The sequence below is a fragment of the Solanum pennellii genome, chromosome 4 (assembly GCF_001406875.1).
Source record: "Solanum pennellii chromosome 4, SPENNV200".
Classification (NCBI taxonomy): Eukaryota; Viridiplantae; Streptophyta; class Magnoliopsida; order Solanales; family Solanaceae; genus Solanum; species Solanum pennellii.
The window spans coordinates 70,165,301-70,187,858 of NC_028640.1; the positions used below are offsets into that span (position 1 = coordinate 70,165,301).

Sequence of the window (22,558 nt, forward strand, 5' to 3'; positions counted from 1 at the left end):
GTGTATATACATTTTTTTTTCGCTTCATACAATTAGAAACACAACTAATACAATTCTATTGTATAAAGCGAGAGAGGCGAGCGACAGGAAGCGAGCGAGAGATGGAGAGTAGAGAGCGAGAATATGAGGGAGAGAGGGACTGACAAACAGTTTGCTATGGAACACAAATAAATCAAACGGTAGCTACTTTATTTATTTTATATTATCAATTTATCATTTTATACAATTATCTCATTATCAAATCCGTTTTTGATGGATTGAAATTGGTTGAATTGAAATAGGTTTAGAGAATAAATAAGCCAATCAATAAGAGCGAATATAATTAAGCAAGTTATATTTTTCTCAACTAATTTTATAATTTTAATGATTTTGAAAGAAATTGTGTCATTTAATTTATTAACACAAGTAAGAAACAAGGAAATTTCACTCTGATATTACAAATACTTCTCCATAATACTTGGATATACTTTAATTTTGAACTCTTCTTTATTTTTTATTTATTTTTTTCTTTTTCCTTTTGGTGAGGGTGGAGTAAGATTTGATTAGATTAGTTAATTAAATATAGTTGATAAACATTTATGTGCTAAAAATTTGTTTTTAAATATTGAAATTGATTTCATAAGTAAACAATCACGAATTTGGATAGAAATCACGTTATATAAAGCTAATAATAAGTATTTAGTGTGTCCAGAAGGAATAAAATTATAAAAGTCTTGGTAAAACTAAAAATATTGCATCTAAGGTGTAAAACCATAAATTAGGTCGATTGTGCTTTTAAACATTCTAAATGTTTTTCAAACGCATAAATAAATCAAAGACTATCTATAAGTTTAATTTGATCAATTTAGAGAAACACTCTTTTAGTGTACAAGCACGCTATGAATTCCTCTGAACTTTATATGACACATTTCATATTTCGAGATTCAAATAAGTTATTTTTTATTATAAATTTTTCGTATATCTTTTAAATATTTTGAATTTTTAATTATTGCGATTTATAGTACTCTTTACGTGGTTTACAAATATATAAATTTCATTTTAAAACATTTGACTCTCGAAAAATAAAACATGACATATAAATTGAGACAAAGAGAATGCTAATTTTAACTCAAACTTTATTAATATTTATATATAATAACTTTTCTAAATAATTATAAATAACAAATTTCGAAATCTTAATTATAATAAAAATTTAAATTCAAACTCATTAAATTTAAATTTTGAATACTATGTCTGATAGTAGTCACATGAGTGGATGAAAGGCTCATGCAAGAAGGCAAAGCCAATTGATAGAAGTAAAGTTGGTAATGAAGACGTTTGCCAATAATTCTAATAGTTAGTGCCTTAGAGGAGAAGGAAAATGACAAAGATAGAAAGAAAAGTGAAGGAAAAAAAAAAAGAAAAAGAGATCCAAAGAGGAGGAAAAGTTCCAATAAAGATGGATCAATAATGTTAGTACACATATAATTGAAACCCTTTTTACTATATAGTTTTCAAGTGGCATTAGTGTAGTTCCATAAAAAAATCAAGTCATCAAGAATATTCTAACCCACACTTTAGTTAATTAATTAGAACAAGACATTACATGGACTTCATTTCATTTGGACATTTAAAAACATTTTATAAATCGAAAAAATAAATAATAATAATAATAATAAGAGAACCTAGTTAAAGAGGAATATCTAACTTGTAATTTATGGAATTACTATATATATAAATTTAAAAATCACGATAAATACTTAGATACTTTAAATTTAGAATTTTTCGCTCAATTGTAAAAGGGATTGGGCCAGCCTTTTTTCACAGCTCTGAATGTATCAAAATATGATAAGATTCATAATATTACAACATAGCGTGTATTTTAGTAATTAGATTATATACAAGTGAGATTATTGTAAGTTATTATTGAATAAAAAGTGTTGGCCCATAAACCGACCCCGACGCAGCCCCGATCAAGCTTCAAAGGTCCATGACTTATATGTGCCGGACTTATAAGCCATAGCTTTAAATGAACTCGAAAAATCCTCTCCCAACCCTATCCCATTAACGAGTGGGGGCTAAGCCCGTTTTGATGGCTCTACCGCTCAATTATGCTTCTTCTTTAAGAAGGTTTAGCAAATTATGATATTTTTTTATTTAATTTTTTTATTCTTTATCGTTAAGTAACTCTTTCGGAAACATAGAAAAATCTATTAATATGAGTACTATAGTAAAAAATTCATATTCATTATTTTAAGAGACGAGTAAATTTTAAAGTAGGCAAGTAAAAATAAACAAAAAAAGATAGTTATAATTTTCTTTAAAATATGGGAGGAAAAAAACATAACAAGTAAAATAGATCGTTCGAATAAGTTGTTACAAGATGAGAAAATGTGTTTTTTCATCGACAAACATATTTTTTTGGGAAGAAAACAAATAAAATTGAACTGTTCCATTGGAGCTTGCTAGCTAGGTAGTGGCCTTTACAGATTAAACTGTACAAGATTCTATTTATCCTTTTTCCAAAGGGGATCGATTATCGTTTTCACAATTATTCGTTCAAGGACGTACATAATCTTAAACTTTTTGACTATACAATCCAACACAAATTCAATTATATCGAATTCACATTGAATATAATAAAATATGAGTCGTTACATATTATGAGTGTCAGATCAATCGCTATTATAACAAAAAAAAACTACAATTTGTAAATCCCAAACATATATATCCCTGGCACATGCTTACATTATAATTCATTTGATGTAATATAAATATCAAATAGAAGTTAAAAAAAAATCGTAATTTAATTGTTCCACCCTATCTAGGCACTTATCAAGTTTGATCAATAATCTTGGGTGCCTAATAAATAAACAAGGAGTTTCATTATTTTCTTCTTTATGCTAGTGAAAGGAAAACATTGTGATTAGTGCAATTTTTAATAAATGAAACACTAATATAGAATTCAAATCAAGATCAAAAGCAATTATGGACTAAAGAATAGGGAGACAGGTAATCAACATGTTGGAACGAACATTAGAATGTGACCCCTTCTTCTTTTTTTTTTTAATTACAATAACTAAAAATCGATTATAGATTAAATATTTAAAAATTCGAAGAGAACATAGCGTATGCAGACATTACTCATATCTCACGAAAATAAAGAGATGATTTCTTAGAAATATTCGAATCGAGTAAAATATTTTAAAGCTAAGACTAGATTAAAAGTAATTTTAGTTTCTTTTTTTTTTCAAACAAAACTAAATTAAAGACATTTTATGGTGATTTTATGTTGTCAAGTCCACCTTATTTTGCCTTTTCAAATTGCCTTTGCTTTTGTCTCCTTATCCCTGTCAATGCAGCAGTTGATAACTTTAGTTAACAAGTGGGATTTATTAAAAGAAAAGTTAACACGTTAGCTCCCTAATCCAATAACATTAATCTCACATTAATATATAGACTATATAGTAATTATCCTGAATATATAGATTGCCAATTTTTTTTGTATTATATTATAATAATCTTATATTAACAGAATGTCAGAGATACAACATTTAATTAGTAACGCTTGACATGTTATTAAGCCGAAAGATATTCGATTAATTACTTTTTTTTTCTCTTTTACTTTTTCTTCTTTTAGTTAAAGGTAACAAAGTTAGTTACACCTTTATTATAATGTTGCACAACAAATCTTTAATCTTTTATCCCATCAATATGATTTTCTTTATGGAATGACTCAGTTGATTTGAAAGGTGGTTATTCATAAGAATGACCCGTATTGAGTTTCCTCTTTTCACTATAATAAAAATAACTTTTAGCGGTAATAAATATTGACATTAATAAAATGTGCTAAAGTCTTCACCTGCATTAGTTAAGTGTCATTACAACCAATGTTGCTAAAGACTTAGGGACATATACAAAGAATGCTAATTATCGCTAAAATTACATATGTAGCGACAATTAAGAATTAATTGCCGCTAATAATCATTTTTGATGAAGTGTTTGAGTCGAGCCTATCACACATGGCTTTTCTAATGCGGTTCACATTTCCTGTGTCGGTTACAAGCTATTACACGATGGAGAATTTATCCAGTCAGGACAAAGTGTTCACCCAAAAATAGGCTGTAACAGAGGCTATATAGTGACTGCGAGTTATCCTGAGTTCGAAAAAAGAGATTTTCTTTAGGTATTTTATTAGATATGCACACGATTTTTGGTTAGGTATGATACACTTGATGAACATGCTGGCCAATTACCTAGCAAGTAGCAACTTTATTAATACTATATTAAAAGTAATTAAGTGAAATAAACACATAAAATTTGTCACATAAAGTTGATATCCACAGAACATGTGTCAATCTACACCAAACCTAGATTTAACTTGTTAAATAAAGTTTTAAAAAACATTTGTATCCCTATCAAAGTTAATAGTATTAAAAATTTTAGGAATCTATATTGAACTCCATATGAGTATTATATTTATCATATTCTACACTTCATTATAGAGTTTTTTTTGACAAAAGTTAACTTGTATTTATATAACATAATTTTCTCACGAAGCCTTAATTAACTCTTCTCGAACAAAGACAATTTTGCAGGTGCTTCTATACTTTATAAATCTATACATTACATATTTTTTAAGAATACAATTACAAGTTTAAAGATAAAATATATAGTGCCATGCCACGAATTGCCTAAATAGTGTACTCTCCTTTGAAAAAAAGCTAGGAGGATACATTGTTAATAAGCCAAATGTCATTTCTCTTTTTCTCACATTAAAAATCACTTAAAGATAAAAAGAACATGGCATTAACCCAAATGACTCATGGGGATGGCCCATATAAAATAAGTGTTGCTTTCACTAAGGATACCGCTAAATGTTCTTGAATTCGAGCTTTGAAAATGTTAATTTGATAAATTTTAAATACCGAATAATAAAAAGAATAAGTGTTTGCCATGGTCATAGCCTTCATAGGTGGTGCAGAATATTCGTATCAAGTTGTTTGGCATTCCCAAAAGCTCTGCATACTATACGATAAAAGCTTAATATATCGATAATTTCATAAATTTGTCAAGAAATTTTATTTAAATATTTAAATTATGACTTGTTTGAATTAAGCACATAAATACATGATAAAGTGTTTCTATTAGATACTGTCGATTCAAATTCGGATTATTTTTGCAGTGTGTTAACTAATAAATAAATTAAACCATTTAAAAAATGCCACTTCCTTTAATTATATACATTAGTTTTTGCAAGTCCTAAAATCTTAAACATATTTATGTGTATAATTAAATAAAATGATATATTTTTATGCGAATAATTTATTTTTCAAAGATTTAAATCGAAAATATCTAATAGGAACACTTTACCTCACCACTCATAAGTTTAAGGTGTTGTGATGTATTAGGACTACAATAAGATCTTGATTCATAACCATATAAGTATATATATATATAAGTATGTGAGTGTGTAATATTTTTTTTCTATGTTATTTGTGTGTACATTTTGTCATATCATAATATATAGGCATCAATAACAGTTGACAGCAAGCAGTCAACTTCTTTGAGTACTTAGTTGTATTTCTTTTGTCATTTTGCTTCTCTGCCTTTATCCTTCTTTATAGCTATGGAGATTATTTTTTTAATTCTCTTTACTCTTTTGGTTTAAAGGTTTCTTTAAATACCTAAGAAGGTCAGTAATTGCTTCTAATTTGCAAGAAGAGTATCTTCACAATACTAATGAACAGGTTAGTCACTTAATTAAATATAAATTCCTATTGTTCTGTTCTTGCTCAATTTCTTGTTTTTACTTGAAAAATATTCATTGTGTTCACTTGATTACATGTGTAATTTTTAAAGATTTAGTCAAGAACATTGATAATCAATCCACTATGTAATTCCATTTGTAGGTAGATCACAATTTTCATTTTTGCCTTAGAACATGGATGTGTAAGAAAATAGTTTACCACAAATTTTAGTTCTCTTGATAAACTGTGGTGTCCAGTAAGACCAGTACTGTCCAGGCTGGCTGGGGCGCACCTTGGCTAATTCCATGGGATACGTGTCACTTCCCACTAGTAACACGTACAAGTAACTCTGTCCACTAAGGGTAGAACGGATGAAAAGAAATCACCTAGTGTTGTTGTAGTCTATCATAATTTTTACTTAGCTTAAAGTTCAAAAAGGATCATTTTCGATACATTTACTGTTTGGTATTATGCAATAGTTGGAAATTCTGTAAGAGTTGAGAGTTCAAAAGGCGAAAGTCCAAGTAAATCGTCATGTTGCTGTTGTGTGTTTGTGTTTGTATGTAAAGAAGAATGTTCCCAAGTATTCATATAATTTATCATTTTATCAGTTCTGTTGATTTCATTGTTTCTCTTTCGATTGATTACCTATCGTATATTTCTTCCGCGTTACCCTTTCCATATGAGATAGAAGTAGTCCATGATTCCCTTAAAGAAAAGGTGTATATGTTGTTTAAAAGCCATATGCTTTACATGTCATGAACACTTAAAAGTAGCCCACTGAACTTTGTTAATTAGTCTGCAGTATCAGAAGATTTTGATTTGATGAATGGATAAACAAACCTTTAGTGTTCCGTTCTATTCCTTTACCATCTTGTTATGCAATATCATTTTTCTTTAGTACATACTGGATGGAAATTAAATTCATTTCAGGCAGAAATTCTGATTTACAGGCCATGAACATGACTTCTCCAACAACTCAATTTGCCCCCACAAGAAGGATGGGCATATATGAACCATTTCACCAGATGAGTGTGTGGGAAGACGCGTTTAGAGGTGACATTATGCCTAGTGCTGATGCATGTATGGTTTCACACCCAAACGATAGGCCAGATGACAAGGTAAACCAACATATTTCCTAGTTCTAACTAATAAAATTCAAGTTAGTAGTCGAGTTGTCAGGCTAATATCTACCTGTGCTTATTGTAGTCGGGGTATACGTCCGGTGAACAACATATGCCCTCTGGCTCTGGAGATAATCAAGGACCGAGGAGTTCTTCAGACAAGGTGGGTGCCTCGACTCTCTCCTTTTCAGCTTATGTATCCTATCACAAGATGCATAAGTAGAAAGATTAACCTCTGATGTAATACTATACCTTTTCATATCAAATGAATGACAGGTACAAAGACGTTTAGCGCAAAATCGTGAAGCTGCTCGTAAAAGCCGTATGCGGAAAAAGGTAAATGAAGCTTTTTTGATAATTTTCCTTGCACATGTAGATGTTTTAGGAAATTCTATTAGTCATAAAATTCCTCTTGATTTCTTTTTTCACCCTTTTCACAGGCCTATGTACAGCAGCTGGAAACCAGCCGTTTGAAGCTGGCACAACTCGAATTGGAGCTCGAGAGAGCTAGACAGCAGGTCAGAGGAATCATTCCTTGCGCGTTTCTTACTAACTAGTATATGTATCTGTGCTCCGATTTTATATTCCATCACGGTCTTTGACATCATGAAACGGCTTATTGCAGGGATTATACATGTTAGGTTCAAATAGCAATATGGGACTATTAGGAACAATTAATCCAGGTATATGGATAGAGGAGTTGTCACTCGATAGTTTCCTTTGCATTTTATCTTGGCATCATTACTAGCTCAACTTTTGACCTGTGTTGAATGATGTACCAATTTGACGTTGAAACTAGTCGCCAAGCTGGATTGCTGATTACGATAATATGCAAATAGTTTATAGGTGCAGAGTTTAATTGTTTCTTGAACATTTATGTGCCTTTACATGAAGCTGTTCTTTAAGAGATCTCAATGTATTATAAAACGTAAGGCTATTGATATTTCTACATTAAAATCGTAAAAGTATACTTTAGCCATCCTTTTGAAGGAGACACTCACTTTGTATTACATGAAAGTATAGACTACTTATAATGTTTCATTAGGCTGTCATATTGTCCTTTTACTAACAAGACGAGCGCGTCCATGTGTGCTCTAATTCATTGGCATTTCATTAGCTAATAATTCATGCTATTAGAGTAGAATATTAGCCCATTTACTTTGACTGTTTGATGCCTACTAAAGTGTATACAGAGATTTTGTTCATAATTAAGTAATGCTGCCTAAGCAGGAATAGCTGCATTCGAGATAGAATACAGCCACTGGGTGGAAGAGCAACAAAAAAAGAATGCAGAATTGCGGAGTATATTGCAGTCTCCTGTAAGCGATATGGAGCTTCAGTTGCTAGTAGAAAATGTCTTAAGCCACTATTTCAATCTCTTTCGCATGAAAGCTGATGCCGCCAAAGCTGACGTGTTTTACTTAATGTCTGGGATGTGGAGAACTTCCGTCGAGCGCTTTTTCCTCTGGATTGGAGGATTCAAGCCATCAGAACTCATAAATGTAGTCCCTGGTGCACTTTACTGCTTTTTTGAACTATTTTACCTTCATTTGCTTTTGAGTTTCTCGTAGCGTTTTTTCATGCATAAATTTCCTTAACTAGGCACAAATCCTATCTGATGTATAGGTCATTTGACACCGTATATTTCATATTACTTCATTTGTCACCAAATGGGAAGCAGAACATTAATGATCGCGAGAGTTATAATTGTATATCAACTTTACACAGGTGGTGATGCCACAACTCGAGCCCTTGGCCGATCAGCAAATCATTAAAGTGTGTAATCTGCGACACTGTTGCCAGCAAGCTGAAGATGCTCTCACACAGGGAATGGATAAACTTCAGCAGACTCTGGCTCAGAGCATCCTAAATATGAACACGGGAGCTGGAAATTACACTTCCCAAATGGTTTCTTCAATGGAAAATTTAGAAGCATTGGAGAGCTTTGTTAACCAGGTTTGTCTCACTTTCACTGTCGTTCTGTATCTCAACGAGTTCAATGGTCATTCAATATCGTCTAAAAATCGAGTATAAAGAGTGTAATCCTGAAAGAAACTGATGCGTACGTTCAACTAGTATACATGGTCCTTCAATTACAACTAAAAATCTGCTAAGGTTTGAAACACTGTCAAACCTCTATAATATCGAAAAAGATGTTATGTATTATACATAACATAACACGAAAATCGAGTTCTAAAGAAAACTTGGTCATTGTACTGAAATTTTTGAATCGAATATGATTGTTACAGAAAGGTCTAACACACGTACACCAGATATGCTTATACATAAGGTCATTACAAAATGAACTGTCTCAACAATGATACAGTATTCTTGAGTGATAATGTAATGTTGTTGCTTTGATTTGTAAACAGGCAGATCACCTTCGACAGCAAACACTACAACAAATGTCTATTATTTTGTCAACACACCAAGCAGCTAGGGGCTTACTTGCTTTTGGGGAGTATGTTCAACGTCTTCGTGCTCTGAGTTCACTCTGGGCAGCGCGTCCTCGTAAACCTACCTAAATGATCTGTTCATCAGACGCAACTGGGATCGATGAGCTTAACTAGATTATGTTTGATGTTGTTGGTAATGCTCGAGCTGTAAATGGGAATGTACGTTATCATAGTTTTGCTTGCTTAGGCGGATTTAGCTATTTACTAGTATTTGAAATACATATTTTCGAGGAAACGAAAATTTGTGTATATATATATATTTGGATGTTGTATATAGGCTATATAGCAATGGAATAATTTTGTTGGATGTTTCTGAAGATTTATGTGAGACTAGAAAACTTGCTATGAATGCTGAAACTTCAGTTTTTTTTTGTATAGTAAGTTCACAAGTAAAAGTGTGTTGACTATATAGGGAAAATTTAGGACAAATGCTATTACTATTTCTATCCAATTTCACGTGACACAATTTTTTTTTTAATTCTTACGTTTCAATAATTAACTAAAAATAAATTAATTTAAAATTTTCTGAGTTACCTTTTAACTAAAATGATTTATAGTCATACAAGTAATGAAAGAGTGATTTAGATTATAAATTTTAAAAATCTTTCTTTATTTGTTACAATTTTGTGTCAAGTTAATGTATAATATTAATCACAAGTAATAATTACTGGCTAATTTTTTCCTTAAAATAACTAAACTAATATATATTGGGCCCGGGCTTTTATATATATATATATATATTGCCTATCTAGTCTCTTCCTTCTTCTGTTTGCCGGCGAGAGGTCTGTTTGTGGCTGAGTAAAGGGAGTCTCATCTTGTTCAGGTAGAGCTATATTACATGTATTGTCTGAATCATTTGTTGATTAGTGAACTCTTTTGAAACTGATTTACCCATATTCATCGTAGATTCATCGCATTCCATGGCTAAACGACTGCACAGTTTTGCTCTAAATAAGGTTAGTGAACATTCTTCCATGATAACTTGTAAAATTTCATTATCACAATAAAATTCTGTGCCTGAATTAAAAACTGGTAAAATCGATTTCATGAACAAATTTCCTACATTGTATAGTTTAATAATCAGGAAAGAGTTGCTTTAGTTTAACGCAAATAGGACTTGAAATTGGCCTTGGCAAGTTTTGTGGAAGTCTTAAGCACCTTTAAAGTTACCTTATTTGATTTTATTGCGGTAATCAGAGCATGAATTGGAACTCTGTAGAACATCTCTTTTGGCAATCCCACAAAGTCTAAGGAGCTATTTGAAAGATTTGATGTATTCAAAATTTAATTCTTTTTGTGTAAGGGAGATAACAGTGTTTTTGGAATGTAAGTGATACCGCTATGTAGCTAGTAATTTTTGTGCACCTCCCTGTTCATGAAACTTTACCTTATCAAAAGGAATTTGTTATGTCTGATTTAATTGAAAAGTTGGGTGATTTTGGTTGTCATTCATGGTACAATAGATTGATTTGATGAAACTTTTTTTTTTAATAGTGTCAAAAAGAGAGTTTGTATTGCAAAAGATCGCATAAGTCAGTTACCTGATGACGTTTTGGTACATATACTATCTTTAATTACTGTTAAAGAAGCAGCTAACACAAGTGGTTAAGCTTGTGGAGATACATTGATCAGCTTGATTTTGATGCTACCAAAACCTTGGATAAAGTAGCCTTGCAACCCAAGCTACGGGAAAAGCAAATGCAGAAGTATCCTAGATGGGTCAGCTGTACTTTGCAAATGTGTAAAGGGCAGAGACTAGACCAATTTCGGGTTTGTTTTGATTTGAACAAATTTGCGCCCCTTATGAGATTGATAAATGGATTGAATTTGCGTTTTCTAGGAATGTTCAAAGACTAGAGTTAGAGTTATTGAAGTGTGGAGAGCTCATTCGTAATTTTGGTTACTGTTATACTTTTCCAGCATGGCTCCTCGGTCTTGGTGATTCTTCTGACTCTTCTTCTTGCATACCTCATTCTAATGACCTCCAAATACTCTCACCTGTCAAACAGAACTTCAAGTCTCTAAAAGTGCTGCTATTTAAATCAGTAAATGTCACGGACAAAGTCCTTGAGTTCTTTCTACAGAACTGTCCATTTCTTGAAACAATGACAGTTCATGGATCAGGAACTTTGGTAAATTTGGAAGTTGTTGATCCGTCCTCAAGTTGAGACACTTGGAGATACTGCACTGCTACAAAGTATAAGATTATTAGTTTATAGCGGTGCAGCTCATGTTGAACTTGTTAAGTTCTTCTTGGAAAATACTATTGCACTCGAGAAAATCATCTCTGATCCCACGACTCCATTGCCCACTCGCTTCCCTTTTGACCCTGTGTTCGTTAATGAGGCGCAAACTGCAAGAGATCTTGCTAAGCTCCATCTTGAAGGTGAAGTACCTCCGGATATAGAGTTGGTCATATTGTAATATGTATGTTAATTACCAAAATAATACTCAAATTATTAGGGTCCTTTCCCATTGCTAGGAAAAGAATTTTGCATTTTTCCAGCTGTTAACCATTTAATGCAGCAAAAGCAGAACCATGCGTGAAGCTTTTATTTGGATCTTTGGGCTAAGTGAATGAGAGTTTGTATTTGAGATAAGCGTAAGTCACGTAGCCCCTTAAAGTTATATACATAATTCATTTAGACACCTCAACTGAGGTTAGTATCCATTGAACACTTTAATCTTACAAAATTTATATCAATTAGACACAAAATATCTATCACTAGAAAAATAAAAATGTGTGAAGTACAAACACAAATATATAACAAATATACCAATGAAACAACGACATGTGGCGGTCAAATTCAATTTTTTTTAAAAATCCAAAAATAATTTTAAGAATATAAAATAAACTTTTCTAATTAACTCCCCCACCCCCACCCTCTCGTCTTCTTCTTTACCCCGTTCTGCCGGCGTTAACACGCTAATAGAACATCACCTTATTCTTTCATTCTGTTTTATCAACATCGACAACGCCTCCTACGCAATACCTTCATCTTCTTTTTATTGACAAATATTTATCACAATTACACAATAACAAACTTTTATCAAAAAAATTGATTCAGTTGTTTTTTATCAAAATAAATGGAGTTCAAACCAAAATATTTAAAACTTGTAAAAATGAGGAAAAAATGGAAGAATAGTTGGAGAGGGTGAGAGAAAGTTGGTGGCATGGGAGGTAACCATGGTGGATGAAAATCGTTGGGGCTCCTAGGAAGAAGACATCTTTTTATTTTATTGTAAGGTGATTGTTTTTGGTTTCTTAATTAATTAAAATGTCAAGTCAATGATGCAAAAAAAAAGTACTTTTTCAAAAAAGTAAAATAGAAAATGTTATTTGAGCATCTTCACGCGCCCATGAAAAGTGAAGTACATATTATTTGCTACATTACTATTTTGTGCTTAATAGATACACATTTTACATATTTAAGTGTTCAATAGTTACTAGCTCTAGTTTAAGTGTCTAAATGAATTATACGGACAACTTTAAAAAACCGTAGATAACTTAAGCCTTTGAGATATGATAATTACAGCTCAATGGCTTTTTAATTATTTAATCAACAAAGTAATTAACAAATATATAGATTTTGTATATTAAAAAAAATTAAAAAAAAAAACAAATTATACAAATCACTGCCAGCAATTTTATTTACATAAGCAATTTTACCATTTTAATTTTTAAAAAAATTCATATATCATTTTAAAATTTTTATTAACATTTTTCACCCTTTACACTTCAAAATTATTTTAATTAAAAAAAACTCATATACTATTTTAACATTTTTATTAATATTTTTCACTTTTTGAACTCCGGAAATCATGTATAATTGTATATAAGTGACACATGAATATCGTCTCGCCACACATGAACTTTGGGCACCATGTTATATGACTTTATTAGTATAAACCACTTAGCAGCATATTGGGTATGTATTACTCTTACAATTGTGGCGTTGTCGCTTTACTTGACCAAAAATAGAGTAGAATGTCGTTATAGTAGTGTTGAACTAAGGGTTCAGATCACTTATTTATTATTAATAGTAGTACATCATATAGAAAAAGAAAATTGAGCATCATTACATTACAAGCAATATTTATTATTATTTATAACGCATTCGAAATAATAAAAAGAAATTAACAAGTTCTATAGCAGACGCAACGATAATGGCGAATGCCGTGGCAGCGGCCACCCTCAAAGTTTTCTCGCTGACAGTGTCGGTTGCAATTGTTACCAGTCACACACACCCCATGGAACGTTTCGCTGTGATATTGACACAGTTTTGCATCCGTCTTTCTAATTCCACCTCCTATTTCTTCTGAAATCATCCACAAAAATTACTAACTAAACAAAATTATTTATATTACAAACGTACATATGATATTTCCTGTGTTACAAAAAAAAAAAACTAATGTAACTCGAAACGAAATTAAAAAAAAAACTATTTTAAATTTGTAATTTTAAATTAAAATTATGACAAATATACTAAAACGCTCGTAATCATAAAAATACCACGTGAAAAATTAAGATATTTAAAAAAAGAGTCAATTCTTTTTTATAAAAAGACAAAAAAAAATATGATTAATTCTTTTTTATTGGAGGGAATATATATTAACTTTGTTATAACCACATATCACTAACAACAATTCCCCCAATTGATTTATCATATTATATAATTTTTTAATCTTTCTATATGTAACATGGCATTCAAATGAAATTTAAACACCAAATATTAGCATGCGTACTCTACAACACTTCAAAAACTTCCAAAATCATTCTCTATTTTTTTTTCTTTTAGTTTTAGCTAAATAAATTTAATATATACAAAACAGACGAACTCATTTTAAGTATAAAGATGTAAAAGAAATTCATTACTATCACTACATCAATAATATCTTTTTTTTAATTATTATCACTACATCAAAAAAATCTTTAAAGTGTCTCTAAAGGTCGTTAAATAATTAACAATAATAATTTAATAATCACTAACTAAATTCTTTTAGAGCGAGTTAACACCTTTTATAAATATTAAATTAAAAAAAAAAGGTACTAATTAGCTTACCATTTGTTGAGAGAAGAAGCACTAAGAAGAGTAGGATAGCAACAGTAGGAAAATGCTTCATTTTTATTTTATTCTATTTTTGTTAGTAGTAATATTTAATTTTTTTTGTGGTTATAAGTGTAAAGTGAAGAAATATTTATAGGGGAAAAAAGTGATGCTTAGTATGTTTAGGAGTAAGAATTGTGAGACAAGTGTCTTTTATGACATCTTAATTTATCAATTTATTAAATTTTTCCATCGGTGGACTTGTCTACATTTATTTTTGTTCAATTTAGTGAATGTTTGTGAAACATCTATAAAGTACTAGAATAGTAGTGGGCTTAATTTGGATTTGAGTACCAACATTAATAGTCAATAACTTACAAATCCATTTTATATTAACTGTTTTTTTAAAAAAAAATCGTAATTTACAATCTACTTAATCTAATTACTCATTTTTCAATAACTTACGAATCCATTTTATATTATTAACCTGTTTTTAAAATTAACAAAAATGCAATTTACAATTTGTTTAATCTAATTACTCATTTTTTACTTCATTATTCATGCATATCTCTAAAAAAAAATGGCAACCATCTAAAGAATGATGTGTAATATGTAGCTATAATGTTGATTATTTAATTGTGGATATAGTTTTGTGAATTTCTCTTCAATTTTTTAATTGCATAAATTAAGGATTTGTATAATTTGGTCGTCTCTAATGGTATAAAATTTGAATTTGTATAGTTCGAGAAAGTTTCTAGTCATATAAATTTAGAGTTCGTATATTTTACCCTAGCTATTGATATATGATTTATGAAAATTTCATGATAAGTTATCATGTTTGTATATTGACAAGCAAAATATACAAACGAAATTCAGAAAAATTCTTAAATGTATAAATACATAATTTATATATACTTACTAGTTACCACGTTTGTTATTCACAAGCGAAATATATATACAAATGGACAAGTGAAATATATCCTTTCATATATAAATTGCATCCTCTATTTGTATATACTTACCCTTTGCAAGGGGTTAGCGAAAAATAAAAACCACAGTCTCCAATCTCCATGGCAAACAAAGCTATTGCTATAAAGCACAATTACAAAAATTATAGCTCTAAAGTCCTATTATATCTATTATCGTTACTATTTCTAAAATTTTCTCCCAATTATACCACCCCTCCTTCGAAGATTTATTTTTCAATAACGACAAGAACTATTATATGCAGAAAATATATAGGTGATATTCAGTGTAACGTAGAGAAACGTTAGAAACTAAATTGTCTCCTAATATGAATTGTTGTTTTGTATATGTTCAAAAAATTGTTTAAGTTAATGCTCCTTTCAATTTAATTATAGGACAATTTTTTCCATTTCATGATCATTTGAAAATGATAAACATGGTAATACAAATATAAATATAGGTTGACCACAATTCTATTCTTTTTTTCCATGGAATTCACTACTCAAATAAAGCTAAATAGAATTTAGACAACTTTAATGACACAAAAGGCACTAAAGTCCACTACTTTGAATATATTTTGTCAAGTTTTCATCAATTCATATTGAAACCCCAGAGAGACAAGAAATTTACTAGCTAGGTAAATCGTAGGGGTGATAATTGGGTAGGTTGAGTGAAATTTAGAAAGTTATAATGGGTTAGGATAACAAATAGTTTAAAATCCAACTCAATTCAAACTTGTTTTGGTAAAAAACGAAGTGGGTCAAAATGAATTAGGTAATAAGTTACATGACAGGCCAAGATCCAATCCAACTCAATTCATATGTATGTCATTTACATATATACAATCCTTTGACTAATATACATATACATTTCGTCTCTCTCTACTCTCTGTCATTTCTCGCTCTTCTCCCTCTCCCACTCTCGCTCGCCAGATATACAAATACATCTGTATATCAGTTACTTATATACAAGTACATCTGTATAAACTACATAAAAAATAATCTTTAGCGGCAATAAATTAACGACAATAGTTCAATTGCTGTTAAATATGTATTTTTAGTGGGAATTAATACTCTATGTATATGTCCCTTCTAAAGCCTTTAGCGATATTGGACCTAATGACACTTAACTGATGTCGGTAAAGACTTTAGCACTCTTTATTAATATGTCTATTTCTTGCCGCTAAAAGTTGTTTTTCTTGTAGCGATATCAGTTACATAATACATTTATGTGTCAGATATACATATACAATTCGATAGATATACATATATAATTCTTGTAACTATCTGTCCTTTGTTGCTCGCCTCTCTTCTCTCGCTCGCTCACCTCTCTCCCCCCTCAAACATATAGCTACAAATCGTAATTAGCAAACTATAGATATGGAGTATAATTAAGATATTTTTAACTGACTACATGTATAAGTTCTCTTTTAATATTGTTATACATAACATATCAAATTAAACCAATTCAGATTATATATCAAACCTAACTAATAATAGGTTGAAATTGATTGAACTCATAAGGAGCGGAGCAATAACCCCTTCAAATTTAATTGAGTTGGACAGATTAGGTTTGATTTTGTCCTAGTAAATTACTACTATATTGACATATTGACAAATGGAATTGACTGAATACATTTAAAATAGGTTTAATCACGGAAATTTCACCTTTTAGTTTACTTATTACCATTATCCCCTAAAAGCTTTATAAATTTTCAAAATCCCTCATTTTCGCGTATCACATCAATGTATCTCGCGCATCAAATTAATGTATCTCACAGATTAGTGTATCATGTATAAAATGTACTTTGCGCATCAGATTAGTGTATCTCGCGCATAAGATTAGTGTATCATGTATAAAATATATCTCTCGCATAAGATTAGTGTATCATGTATAAAATGTATCTCGCGCATCAGATTCGTGTATCTCGCCAATTAGATTAATGTATCTGTTTTGAGAAATTTTTATAATTATAAACATTTAAGAAATAGATTATAATTTTACCTTAAAAAATTGTGATTTTTGTAATTTGCCCTTTAAAATATTCAAAGACTTAGTTGAATCCATAATGGTAAAGAATGTTAGAAGCCTAGCTCTTTTTTTTAAAAAAAATTGTTTTCCTTTTAGGAGAAACAATTGGACTGAGACATAATTAGCATAAAATAAAGTAAAATAGCTCAGTTTATGATGAACCATAAAATAAAACCGCGAGCATCAAAATATTTTTTTAAAAATGCACAGAATTATTAAAAATTGTGATAACACAAAGTCGTACATTCATTCATTTTATAATAGAAAAATACATTGAAATCATGTACTAAAATTCTGTAATTTCTTTCTATTTTATCTGACTTATAATTTGGTTGTTTCCTTCCTCCATTAGATGGATTGAGAGATGACGTAAAAAAAATTCATATCGTCTGAAGTTGTTAATATTTTTCTTTTTTGTTATGCAAGCTTTAAAATTCATCGAATTATGCAAAAGACTGAATCAGAATTATATAAATAATTTATATGATTTGATTGATTATCTATAAATTTGGAGAGGTAATGCGGATTAGATTGCTATTTATAATATTTTTCAAAATAAATTTTCAATACTTTTGATAATTGGTATCCTTGTTTCTTTTACTTATTTATAGTTAAAAAATAAGTCAAACTAAAACAAACTTATGATTTTGGATACTCATGTCAACAATATTGAAAAACGGTTAACTATAGAGAAAAGACATAAAATCATCATTAAAGTTGTCTCGAATTTTCAAAAAGACACCTTAACTTTGCAGAACAGCTGCTAAAACCGCTGTGGCGGAATAAAATTTTCGATAACATTATTAGTTATTTGTCAAGCTACCACCAATCAATTTATTTATGAAAATAAATATTGGTAAATAATCAAAATCTAAATACTTAAAATATTATCAAGTCAAAATGCGACATTTAAATAACTTCCTTCTTCAACTTCTTACTCCAAAATTAAGTTTTTCATAGTTTCGCTATTCCTAAATCTAAAACTTGATTTGTAGGAGGAATAAAATCACTAAACTAATTTGTTTTTAAAAAAAAAAAAAAAAGAAGAATGAACAAAATAACATTTGTTTTAAACAAAATGGAGGAAGACATAGATGTCCAAGAACACAATAGCAAAGTTAAGGTATCTTCTTGAAAATTTGATACAATTTTAATGGTAACTTTATGTCTTTTCTCTTTAACTATAATATAACTTTGTTGTATAAAAAATTTTCTACATAGAGTTTAATTAATGGTATAAGGAGAATTGGAGAGCTAACGTAATTTTTAATAATAAAATGATAACATTCTTTTAGGGATAAATTAAAAATAAAAAGTATCAGACAAATTGGAAAGAGAGAGTGTAAAAATTTGATTACAAATCAATTCAAATATCAAATTAACTCAATTTTTAACTTGATTTTGATTTTGGATTTAATTTTTTAAAATTGTTCTTATCCTCAAAGGATATATTTCATTATCACAGATATTTAATGAGAATAATTTTCTTAAGGAATTCTGGTTTAATTTTACTACTTTTGCTTACTGAAATGTAAGGTTGTACCTCCATATTTCAGTGATCCGCCCATATTTGTTATGCATCGAACTTCTTGATATATGTTGAGTGTCTATCAACAACAAGCTCAACCAACGGAGACTCGACTTCAGCCCCTGCCCGAGTGCTGTCCCTACGAACTGTGACTTTTTCCTGATCAGTGACAACTATTACTTCCTCTTTACGGGTTGATAGTTCGTTAGCTATCACCATATGCATCTTGTATTTTTTGAGGGCCATATTAGCCTTTGCTAAAAGGATATCTGTGTCTGTTTCTAGCTGTCAAATAGTAGATATTGGAAATCAGTAATGAAACTATTACCCCGACCTCACTAGTGAGATTATACTGGGTACGTTTGTTGTTTATACTTCCTACCAAATGAAGCTTTGACATAGAAATTCAAGTCACCACTTCTTTACAAGTAGAGAACTTTTTTCTCGAAGACAGAGTATAAATTTCGTAGCTTTACCAAACAATACAAGATGATCACCAACCTTAGACGATATGTGGAAGGCCATTGGCGCCCATTCATTCCTAAGCACGGAAAGCATCTTTGGTACTTGGGCGAGTCGTATATCCAGAGGACCAGATGCCGACTGGATTTTATGTAAAGCCTGTGAAGAAGAGGTAACATAAAACAAATCGACCAGATTTAGAGGAAATGGTAGTTACAACTCTCTTTTGTAAGTTGATTAAGATGACATGTTATATAACTATCAGTTGCAACACAATGATCGAGGGCACTCGAAGACAGAAAAGAAGGAAAAGTATAATTCACGATGCAATAAGAAAAAAAGAGAGATAAATTGAAGAACATAAACGATTACCATGCTTTCCCATGGAACATAAAAATCAGAAACTGCAGCTGCCAGAAAAAAAATAGCACTAGGCCCGAAGTCCCTCAAAGACACGGAAATTAGCTGTAGAATCTGCCAGTGACCAACTAAACATTAATCGAAGTGCTACCAGCCTCCACAAAGCGTACTAAAATGCTCATACGACATTGATTTAACAGTAAAACAGATTTCACTGATCTATTTAACTTAAACCTGCAAATACTCGAAAATTGTTGTAAATGAAAGTTTCAACAGGATGCCCTCAGCAACTGCCTGCAAATAGTAAATTCTTCCTGTTAAAGACTAATAAGGATAACATTTAGAACACACAAAAATAGGAAGAACATAAAAAATCAGTAATAACCCATACTGCGCGATTTTCAGTAATGGCTCTCTTCACTATTTCAGCATGCAATGCATCCACTAAAAAATAGTGCAACAGAAAAATGCTCATTAGATTGGAAAAGCGTGAATTGCTCAACAAATCCATTGCGATACAAAATACTCAGAACAGCAAAGATCTTTCATAAGTTAGTAATATGTAAAGTTACCAAATATCTGAAGATGGATAAGCCTTTAAAGAGTATAAAACTAAGATAGAAACTAAAAACGCAGCCTGAAAAAAACCCAAGGTCAAGCTTTGACAATATGTGCTTACCCATTCTCATTTCGGTTGATTTACACTGGGATTTCAAATTGATCACATTCTTGCTTACCCTACGTATGACTGAGCTACTAATAATAGATAATCTCGCGGTACATGCTATTTGTAGATAATATGGTGATAATCAACGAAGTTCAAAGACCTTGGTGGTATTGGTGTCACTGACATTGGTGTCATTTTGGTGAATACACGTCATTGGTGTTAATTGAAGGATATGTGTAACATAGGCATTTAACTTTTATGATCTTCACAAGATCAGTATCGTAGAAATGTTGATGTTAAGATGGAATATCATTAGAAATGACCATAAGTTATAGAATGCACAAGTACCAGTTATAGAGAATAAATAAAAAAAAATAAGATAAGGTCGTCTAGAATGACTTGGTTGATAGAAATGTAGCACACGCATCAATATGGAGCGTAAAAATATAAGATCTATAAACCTTCAATACTTGAATCATCAGCAACACTAAAGCACTCTAGCAGCGGATCATCGGGCAGAGTACTACAAAATGGTTGGCATGACCCTCTGCATATTTCATGGTGTTACTAGTTTAAAAAATAAAATCATAATAATCGAATAAATTAACTTGGCACTTGAAGAACAAACCTTCGATACAGAAAGACTACGGAATAACCAGCCTTCAGAAAGTATCTGCAATTACATTTTCATTTTGAACATCAAATGTATGTGAATTCAAGTGTGTGAAAAGCATCTAAGCATAGTATTTGGGATATACTCTGTGGATGCAGCCCCTCTATGACCAGAGCTAAAGTTGTCGATATAACGAACACATTGCTTTTCCAAAGGAACAGTTGTACCACCTGAAGTAATACACACTACCCTGTTTGTTTTTCCATTCACTGAACACGGAGACAAAAAATAAAGTCAAGTGGCATCTATATTCGAAGAACAAAGAATTAAGTGATTAAAATCTATGAGATGTTGATAACTAAAGAAATAACAATTGCCTGATGATGAAGTATTGCGATCAACGAATTCCTTCAAGCTTTTCTCAATTTCAGCAGCATCCTCTAGTAAAGGAGCTGGCTCGAAGAAGGACATAACTTCATTTTTCGGTGTTTCTTGTAACTGATTAGCATCATCAACTGCATCCATTCCGAAACTTGACAAAAATAATTCATTTAGTCATTCAATTAGATAAGATAAAAACTTGAGAACTTGTCATATAATCAATCAGCAGTCACCAAAAATATCCTATAACAGGTAATTTTCCAATATAATTTAACCCTAGAGTTACATAACAATATTCTAATTAAATGGTAAAGAAAGAGATACTATTTCATTGACAAATGCAATTATGATTGATCGGCTAATATGACTGGACAATGAAACAAACATGCTACGCATCGAACATCAAGTACACCAAGGGCGGAACCAGGTAGGACCAAGGGCTCATCTGAATCCCCCTTTAGCGGAAACTTACTTTATTTCTACATGGTTAAACCCGAGAACCTGCCATATAACCAATCATGTGTTTACTTCTCCATATTACGTAACCCCCTCATTGAAAATTCGAACTCACTCACAGACTTGAGGCTTAGATCAAAGGATTGAGATTTAACAACACTTTGATATGTTTCTTCAAAATTTTACAAAAAAATTCAAATGCTAAATAAAAAGGGCAAAATTTAATCACTATCCAAACATGAATAAACTCATCCTAAAATTAATCCTTTAATTAGCTATACTTTATCCCTCATAACATAAAAGCCCTAAAATTATAAAAATTGAATACCCAAAATCTTAATATTCCCAAATCGTTAGCCGAAAAAAAAAAACTCAGTACAAAAATGGTTACCTGCTCGAAAGGTAGTTGAGAAGAATTTCTGTATATGGAGAATTTGGTGGCATAAATATATATTAGTACTAAAAATATTCATTTTTTATATCTAATTTTAATTTGAATACTTAATAATTAATTAACGCCAGTTTCCGGCAGCCGTTTGGTCAGCTTTCGTCGCCGGCAATATGCTCTTTGTTACTGTGTAAGTAGGTAGCAGACAAAATAACTTTAATCAAAACGATAAAAAAAAAATAATTAAGTAAAATCAAATAAAAACTAAAATTACAAAAACAAATGATAGATTAATTTAAAATTAAGTTTTAAAAAAAAAAAAAAGGTGGAACCGATTGGGATCGGGATA

General features: G+C 30.7%; 2 protein-coding genes and 2 long non-coding RNA genes across 6 annotated transcripts; 2 read left to right on the plus strand and 2 right to left on the minus strand.

Moving 5' to 3' along the window:
* Positions 1-5,468: 5,468 nt before the first annotated feature.
* Positions 5,469-9,658, plus strand: LOC107015787 (transcription factor TGA1-like). Of its 3 annotated transcripts, none has more exons than XM_015216197.2 (9): positions 5,469-5,729; positions 6,663-6,850; positions 6,939-7,016; positions 7,130-7,189; positions 7,294-7,371; positions 7,479-7,536; positions 8,084-8,355; positions 8,582-8,809; positions 9,226-9,658. In XM_015216197.2, the coding sequence occupies exons 2-9, from the start codon at positions 6,686-6,688 to the stop codon at positions 9,376-9,378; spliced, it is 1,092 nt and encodes a 363-aa protein (XP_015071683.1). In that variant the 5' UTR covers positions 5,469-5,729; positions 6,663-6,685; the 3' UTR covers positions 9,379-9,658. The 3 variants fall into 3 exon arrangements, with proteins under 3 accessions (XP_015071683.1, XP_015071682.1, XP_015071684.1); XM_015216196.2 differs by having other exon boundaries at positions 5,474-5,729; positions 6,667-6,850; XM_015216198.2 differs by having other exon boundaries at positions 5,475-5,729; positions 6,683-6,850.
* A 399-nt stretch (positions 9,659-10,057) lies between these two features.
* On the plus strand, positions 10,058-10,758 carry LOC107017245. The gene is made up of 3 exons (XR_001456477.2): positions 10,058-10,132; positions 10,216-10,265; positions 10,507-10,758. It is a non-coding gene; the product is annotated as an uncharacterized LOC107017245 (long non-coding RNA).
* A 2,613-nt stretch (positions 10,759-13,371) lies between these two features.
* Positions 13,372-14,480, minus strand: LOC107017370. The gene is made up of 2 exons (XR_001456489.2): positions 14,373-14,480; positions 13,372-13,628 (listed from the first exon to the last, which is right to left on the minus strand). It is a non-coding gene; the product is annotated as an uncharacterized LOC107017370 (long non-coding RNA).
* A 4,426-nt stretch (positions 14,481-18,906) lies between these two features.
* Positions 18,907-21,509, minus strand: LOC107017006 (phosphopantothenate--cysteine ligase 2-like). Its single transcript, XM_015217297.2, has 9 exons — positions 21,356-21,509; positions 21,130-21,253; positions 21,000-21,044; positions 20,833-20,918; positions 20,096-20,148; positions 19,939-19,998; positions 19,717-19,818; positions 19,384-19,503; positions 18,907-19,167 (listed from the first exon to the last, which is right to left on the minus strand). The coding sequence occupies exons 1-9, from the start codon at positions 21,507-21,509 to the stop codon at positions 18,928-18,930; spliced, it is 984 nt and encodes a 327-aa protein (XP_015072783.1). The 3' UTR covers positions 18,907-18,927.
* Positions 21,510-22,558: the final 1,049 nt, after the last annotated feature.

Bases quoted from the DNA above. Each gene is read 5' to 3' on its own strand.
- LOC107015787 (XM_015216196.2), top strand. The intron at 7,537-8,083 runs GTATATGGATAG...CTGCCTAAGCAG, and splicing joins ATTAGGAACAATTAATCCAG to GAATAGCTGCATTCGAGATA. The intron at 8,356-8,581 runs GTAGTCCCTGGT...AACTTTACACAG, and splicing joins AGCCATCAGAACTCATAAAT to GTGGTGATGCCACAACTCGA.
- LOC107017006 (XM_015217297.2), bottom strand. From the start codon at position 21,509: ATGGATGCAGTTGATGATGCTAATCAGTTACAAGAAACACCGAAAAAT. The intron at 19,999-20,095 runs GTATGGGTTATT...TACTATTTGCAG, and splicing joins CCATTACTGAAAATCGCGCA to GCAGTTGCTGAGGGCATCCT. The intron at 19,168-19,383 runs GTTGGTGATCAT...ACTATTTGACAG, and splicing joins CCTTCCACATATCGTCTAAG to CTAGAAACAGACACAGATAT.